The sequence below is a fragment of the Haliotis rubra genome, unplaced genomic scaffold (genome assembly GCF_003918875.1).
Source record: "Haliotis rubra isolate DU_JTF1 unplaced genomic scaffold, ASM391887v1 Scf307, whole genome shotgun sequence".
Taxonomy (NCBI): domain Eukaryota; kingdom Metazoa; phylum Mollusca; class Gastropoda; order Lepetellida; family Haliotidae; genus Haliotis; species Haliotis rubra.
The window spans coordinates 860,678-869,028 of NW_025766977.1; the positions used below are offsets into that span (position 1 = coordinate 860,678).

The 8,351-nt window shown below is 40.5% G+C and overlaps 1 protein-coding gene across 1 annotated transcript; it reads left to right on the top strand.

Annotated features, from left to right (window-relative positions):
* LOC124282939 lies at positions 1-2,401 on the top strand. The gene is made up of 3 exons (XM_046718992.1): positions 1-24; positions 783-1,850; positions 2,139-2,401. The coding sequence occupies exons 2-3, from the start codon at positions 1,157-1,159 to the stop codon at positions 2,399-2,401; spliced, it is 957 nt and encodes a 318-aa protein (XP_046574948.1). The 5' UTR covers positions 1-24; positions 783-1,156.
* The last annotated feature ends 5,950 nt before the right edge of the window (positions 2,402-8,351 follow it).

Consider the following 8,351-nt stretch of genomic DNA (forward strand, 5'->3'; position numbering starts at 1 on the left):
ACTCATTTGGCCCCGGATGTAAAGGTAAGGATCAATGGTAAACTGGTACTGCAATGCACTATGGTCTATTGGATGTGTCTTGCACCACACTCAAAGAAAGGAAGGATAGACACGTGTAAAATCTGTTAAATATTCGTCTGTGGTCGTCGTATAAAGTTTGTAGCCGTCCCATATTCGACTCTTAACCTTTGCGAAGGCAACACACTCCCCTTACCCAATGCGAAAATGACTGAACCAAATCTACATGTAATTGCAAATACATTCATTATTTACTGATACAAATTTCAATTTGTACCCCACAATACTCATGAATGTAGTGGTTCTGCATAGCTGTTTTCCAAATATCTTGGTTGAAGTTAAAAGGTAGGGTAGTTAGGGTTCAAGTGATACCTCATTTTCATTATGTCAAACTTGTCATTCAAGTTCCCGAAATCTGAAGTCAGCCTTGCAGATATCTGTTGTGAGGTAGCTTACACTAAAATTACTAGTAACAACAATTCATAAACCACAAAAAAAATTGCAGTTGCGTATACAGATAGAGTGAGTGAGTTTAGTTTTATGCCGCCTTTGGCAATATTACAGCAATATCACGGCGGGGAAACCAGAAATAGGGTGTCAGACATTGTGCCCATCTGGGAAATCGAACCCGGATTTTCGGCGTGACGATCGAACGCTTTGACTACAAGGCTAGCCTACCGCCCTTAAATAGCTAGACGTGAGAATAAACACTCGATATTACGATGCTGAATGCTTTTCATTCAACCTTGTTTTTTTTTGTCCAGATACAAAGAACTGCACGTGCTGTCACAGCGAAGGGGAAACAACTCCAGCGACTGTGTGGTGCTCGGTATGCGATGACGCCTTGTGTGATGTATGTGCTAGGGTGCACAGTCGCATCTCATCAACTCGTCATCACGATACAACCGCCCTGACTAGTGAGGCCATTATCCCAAGGAAACGAAACATTAAGTGTAAAGAACACAAGGATGAAAACATCAAATTCCTGTGCAAAGATTGCAAGAAAGTCACCTGTCACACCTGTTGTGTTATCTATCACAGGAAATGTGAGTCAGTTGTCACACTGGAGTCGGAATTACCTGCATTAAAGCCCCAGCTGTTGAATAAGAAGGAAACTATTTCGAAGAAGCAAATCCAAATGGAAACAAACGTTGATGCAGTTAAAGTGAACGTCGTATCTGAAAAAGATCGATATGCAAGAATGGAACATGACATCAAGTCTTTTGCTAACAACGCGAGAGAAAAGATAACTCTCATGGAAAATAAACTTCTAGATGAACTGAAAGAAGTTTCTGAAAAGCATATTGAACAACTCACAGCCGACCTAAAGTCGGGTAAAATGTCAGTACAGATGTACCGACAACAGACTGAGCTGATAGACCGGATTCTACAATCTGAGTGTGACATGGACGTGTATGAGATGTATCAGGGATGTGAGGCCGGTGATGTGGATGCTGTCGGAGACGTAGACTTGAAGAAGAGAATAGCCAAGATCATGTTGAGACAGAACGAAGCCATGCTGAGTAGAGCTCTGGACGATCTACAGCTGGGTGAGATAGATGTCCAGTATGACGGTATGGTGAACTTGGAGGCAACACCTGTATCTCAAGACACCAGTAACATGCTGGACCTGAAGGCTGCTCCTGTGTTACAGGACACCATTAACGTTAAGGTAGCTGGAGGCGAGAATAAGGTATACCCTTTTGACTTAACAGTATTGCCGGTGAATGGTACAGACACAGTGGTTATAACAGACTACAACAACAACAACAGTGTGACGTCCTTGTACACTAGGAACAAACAACGACATCACAGCAAGCTCCAACTGGGAAGTAGACCGTGGGGTATAACAAGGCTGAAACACAACCAGGTGGCTGTCACTGTGCCGCATAGGAGGCAGGTTGTAACAGTTGAAGTGAACCCTGACCTGGTGCTGCTGTCGACCATCACAACCAGCAAACAGTACTTGGGTATAACGTCTCTGACACCATCAACATTAGCAGCAGGTTCTGATAAATGTGTGGATATTCTGGACATGAGAGGAAACGTCCTGAAGTCAATTAAACCTATAGATAGTGGAAAGGAAATCATACAATCTCCTTCCTTTCTTTGTACAACAGGAACACGAAACATCCTTGTGTCGGATGACAGTTCCAGGCGTGTCTTGTGCCTGACAGCTGAAGGGGACGTTGTGTTCACCTACCCTACACCAGGACACACAACACTAAGATATCCACGTGGTATCACAAGTGCCAGCACAGGTGACATCCTGGTTACTGACTACGGTGAACACACTGTTGCTCATCTGACTGAGTCGGGACAGTTTGTCAGAAACATACCACTAAAGATGATGGTGTCTCGTACCCGCACGGAGTTTGTGTAGATGGACGTGGCCGTGTTTATATTGGTAATTACCGTTCAGGTGAAATCAAAGTATTTAGTTTCAGTAACACAAAATAGACCTTTGATTCTTTATCAAGTGACCATTGCATCTGTAAATATTACAATTAACTACATTTACAACGACCTCCTGACTGCAGATTGACGGAGCTGGTGTTGATAAATCATCACATGTAATGTACTGTGTGACTGAGTATATCTAATATATAGTGTGAATGAGTATTTCTGACTGAATAGTGTGAATGAGTATATCTAAGGTATAGCGTGACTAAGTATATTTAATATACTGTGTGACTAAGTATATCTATCTAATATACTGTCTGTCTGAGTATATCTAATGTACAATGTGACTGAGTATATCTAATATACTGTGTGTCTGAGTATATTTAATGTACTGTGTGACTGAGTATATCTAATGTAGAGTGTGAATGAGCATATCTAATATACTGTGTGTCTGAGTATATCTAGTATACAGTGTGACTGAGTATATCTAATATACTGTGTGACTGAGTATATCTAATGTACAATGTGACTGAGTATATCTAATGTACTGTGTGACTGAGGAGTCTATTCTATAACCGAGAATATATGATATATTTTGAGACTGGGAAAACTGATATTTAGTGCCAGTTAGTATCACTTGAATGCCCATTGAACTTCTTGTACCGTATACAAATCAGAATAAGTTTTATTGTGGTGTATTAGTATATGTAGCAGGACTGAATCAATGAAGACACACTTACTGGTATCGGTGTATATTATTTTTGGCTTAAACTTAGAATGCAAAGCATAATGTGTACATGGGCTACTACACTATTTGTGAAATTACTAACATTTCTAAATTAATCCATTTGTATATTAGGTTCATCAAAATGGACTGATATTCTGCCATTGTGAACAGTTCCACGTATGTGACATTTGCTTCGGTGCTAATCACCTTTACCTCAACTTTTCTCCAGCAGTAACAGAGACTTCTGTGTGTGTGGAGATGAATTTACAAGGTTTGTGTTCCGTGTGATATGATTTACTACTTCTCGATCAACGCGTTTCCAATTACATGTACTACATCAACACGTTTCCAATAAACGAGATCAAGTACTTCCTGTAAAACGACTATTCTCAATAGCCTGTCAAAGGCACTCCTATGTTCACAGGGTGTGTCTGCGAGTAGTTACATAGTAAAACTTGTTTCCATGTTTATAATTATAGTCAAGCAGTGTTTTGTATCTATTGTCAGGGTTCGGGGGCTGAAATTGTGTTCCCTATAACCGTTTGCTGTAGGGTTAACGGATGACAGTGTCATCAGGGTCACGTGTATCCCTGTGATCTTGGTATGGGAGTACGTTGTGCAGAGCTGTGTTTATTAGGAGCCGTAAAACCCGGTTCGGTCTGGTTATCCTCAAGATTCAAGATTCAGTAACATACTAATCTTTGTATAGCGCCAATATCCAGCTGAGCTGCTCAAAAACATTTTGTTTTTCCCTTGATCATTGGATGTCAATCTCAATGGCACATCGTATTTTTCAATCTCAACTCCCTGGGGAACATACAACTTTTGCAGCCATTTAGGCGCAGTGTAGACATTACTTGACTATGATAAAGGGACAGTATGACTTAACCTCTATCCACCGACTATCCATGTGTTAGAGGGACAGTGTGACGTTGCAACTGTGAAATGAACATTACATTTAACCTCTATCCACCGACTATCCATGTGTTAGAGGGACAGTGTGACGTTGCAACTGTGAAATGAACATTACATTTAACCTCTATCCACCGACTATCCATGTGTTAGAGGAACAGTGTGACGTTGCAACTGTGAGGTGAACATTACATTTAACCTCTATCCACCGACTATCCATGTGTTAGAGGAACAGTGTGACGTTGCAACTGTGAGGTGAACATTACATTTAACCTCTATCCACCGACTATCCATGTGTTAGAGGGACAGTGTGACGTTGCAACTGTGAGGTGAACATTACATTTAACCTCTATCCACCGACTATCCATGTGTTAGAGGAACAGTGTGACGTTGCAACTGTGAGGTGAACATTACATTTAACCTCTATCCATCGACTATCCGTGTGTTAGAGGGACAGTATGACTTAACCTCTATCCACCGACTATCCATGTGTTAGAGGGACAGTGTGACGTTGCAACTGTGAAGTGAACACTACATTTAACCTCTATCCATCGACTATCCATGTGTTAAAGGGACAGTGTGACGTTGCAAGGGCGAAGTGAACATTACATTTAACCTCTATCCATCGACTATCCATGTGTTAAAGGGACAGTGTGACGTTGCAACTGTGAAGTGAACATTACATTTAACCTCTATCCATCGACTATCCATGTGTTAGAGGGACAGTGTGACGTTGCAATTGTGAAGTGAACATTACATTTAACATCTATCCGCCAACTATCCATGTGTTAGAGGGACAGTTTGACGTTGCAAGTGCGAAGTGAACATTACATTTAACCTCTATCCATCCACTGTCCATGTGTCAGAGATGCTATGTGACTGGACCAGATAACCCAGTGACTGACATTGTGAGCACCGCACCAGGCCGCTCCAGAACACCTGGTCCGTTAATCGCCTCATCACAAATTATGTTGCTGGGTTGCTGATATAAGTCCCCATGTGTCCTTACAAATTGACTGCAATTTAAAAGATATGTGTATGGCACCGTCGAAGGTATATTTTGACTGAGCAAATAAATGACCAAATTTACCAAACGTATCACTGGCCTTCTGCTATTTGTCATCCACGGCCATACAGAAGGAACAGTTGTTGCATGTTGTTTCAATCATGATCAATACAACTGTTTTCGGTATGCCTGAAATGTATTTTCATGGGCTCAAAGCAGTTCAACCTTGATTTTAGACCTGTCAACCACTCAACCAACCATTTAACCCAACAATCACTCAGTCAACCATCCAACTACTTAACCACTCAACCACCCACACACTGACTCAACCAACCACTCCCTCAACCATCCAACCACTCAACCACCAAAACACTAACTCAACCAGCCAGGAACTCGGCCACCCAACAACTCAACCATATCAACCGCTCGGCAAGAGACAAGACTTCAAAACTTCCTTTCAAAAGTGATTTTCCTTGTCGCTAACTTTGCATAGATCTTATACAGGTCACATGTTTCGATTCAACAGTCAACTAAAATACTGACCGGAAAGAGAGTTAACATGGACCCACAATCAAACCTAGGTTCTAGTTTCATTGAGCCTGGTCTTCATATTAGTCCAGTTGCCTGGTTTCCAGTGAATGTTTCGTTAAGATGTGTTTCCTGCCCATAACTATGGAGACGTGTCCGTGAGACACCACATGTGTCCACGGTTCTATTTAAGAAAGCAGGTGATAAGACGAATTGCTGCAGTCTTTAAAGGAAAGTGTAATTTGATTTTAGAATGTGTTGGAAAATAGGTCTATGGAATTAATTCTAAGAGAATGGTGATACAGTTCAGTGGGTAATGGTGTATGGAAGGGACTTGGCGGGGACAGAATGTGGGGAGAGTCAAATAACCAAGACATGAAAGGGGAAATGAACATTGATTACATGTAACAATGTGGATGTGTCAAGAATTGCAAAGCTAACCCTCGACCAAGTGTTTTGAATTCTGTGGAGATCTCTTCTTTGAGTGGCATTTCTGAAGGTGGGAAGTACAATGTAGACACACGTTATGGATAACAACATCTTTCATCTGACTTCCAATACAGATTCTTTGACCGTTGTCTAGCAGTACTGTTTCACAAAGTTAAAGAATTTGTACGGAAACGTCGCACTGACGAAATAAAGAACTTGTTATCCATACAGTTTGTCAATATTAGTGAGGATCACTGTAAAAGGTGTGACCAAATCTTATTCTAAAGTATATCCTTAATGAAGGAACTGACAGACTGACTTATCGAGCAGTCGAAGGCACCACTTTTTCAAGTGAAGGATTATGCCATTTCACCTGTAAATATCTGCTGTTTGTTGGTTCAAATCTGTTGTTCAAGGCAGATACTGAAATTACTGTCATAGTTGCCATTACGCAATAAAACATTTCAGATTGCCAACAGACAACCAGATCGTCAAAAGACTTGCAAAGACTCTCCACATGCAAACTTTGATATTACTGCCAGTAGTTTTGATTGGCCATGGGTGGACCAATCGTGTGAAGCACCGCGATTCGCTGAACAGAGTAACATCCCTTGGACATGCCAGAATTCTGCTGTGCCCAATTATGTGGTATCTCAGCCCCATTCCCGTGCGTGTGGGTTCCACGCAGTCTGTGACCTGTATCAGTGCAGATGTCAGCTAAAAATGCTTTCATGACGAGCTAGGTTTGAAGTTGTTTCGCACTGTAATGTTGTAAATCGTCAGCAACATGAAGACACAGATTTATTATTCCATATTGGAAGGAGGACACAGGGTAGTACTTTCCCATTCGTGACCAACTCGTGTTCCTACGAGAGAAACCGAATAGCCACTCGTACCCCTCTGGAAGGATTTCATATTGGCGCATGAACATCAGAACTACTTTAAACAGGAACGAACACCCAAGCACACATTGTATTGCTGTTTTTCTATTTGCTTATTTACTTTAAAGAATTAAACCTTTTTTGATACAACTAAAAGACGGAGAAAAACATATTTGTTAAAGATATATTATGACGTAATTATTACCAGCTGTTCACCTTATGTTTCTAGTTGTATTTCTAAATAGGGTTTAATAATCACAAAAGCGGTTTGTTTTATTGAAAAAACAGCTACATTAAATCCCAAAGCAGATACTCAAAAATGACTTTAAAATATTTCTCAAAACCGAACATTCGCGTAACCTTGCTGTCATACCCCAAGTGGAACTTAAAATGATTTAACTGAGATATATAAGAATGAAAAAAAAGCCCAAACATGTCAGACTAAAAGGGTTCAGGCTAAAACGTCACCATAGCAAAACGGCACCTGGCGAAAACTGCACCATTTGGACATAACGGAACCTCGACTTGGCGAAAACGGCTACCGATCTAAGGCACCAGCTTAAATCTTATGGGGAAACTAGTTTGTCATTAGATAATTCTGATAATTCTGAATTCAAAATGTTTAGATAGTAAATACATCTACTGTGCCGACAGTGATTGGAAAGGGCATCCCATAGCCGAAAATCGGATTACAGAATGTTTAGATTGTAAATACATCTACTGTGCCGACAGTGATTTGAAAGGGTATCCCAATTTAGCGTGAAAACATCGCAACCTTTGATGTTTTTAGTACATTTACTCAACTGAAATCGCCCAAACTCAGTGTCAAAATGAAACTGTATTTAAAGCGCACAAATGTACTCATTGTGTGCACTTGTGTTTATGTGTGCATGAAACTCCGAGTAACAATAATCCAGTGTACTAAACATACCCGCCATATAGCTAGAACATTGCTGAGTGCGGCGTAAAACTAAACTCACTCACTAAACATACATACATATATATATCGGCTCGTATTGATACGGTCGTACGTCCATGCCAAATATTCACTGCTTCAGAACCCATGGTTGGCATGGCAAATCAAAGAGGAAGCCATTGGCACATATGCTCAGTAAGTCGCGGGTGTGTGTCCGTATCAGGAGGAAGCATGGCTGCCTTTATTACGTGTTTATTGCGATTTTACAAAAACATTTTTCTTCAATTTTAATCATGTAAGGTGACTATCGGAGTGGTTTACCCCTATGGAAAAATAGCTGTTTCTTAGTATTCTCCTTTTTGATAAAGGTAATTAGCACTAAAGCAAATGTTACATACAAGGGGCTGTTAACAATGGCAGAATATCACTCCACCTTGAGAAACAAAACACATCAATGGATTAATTAACAAATTTAATTAATTTCACAATATAGTGGAGGAACCCCTATGTGCATATTATATTCAACAATTA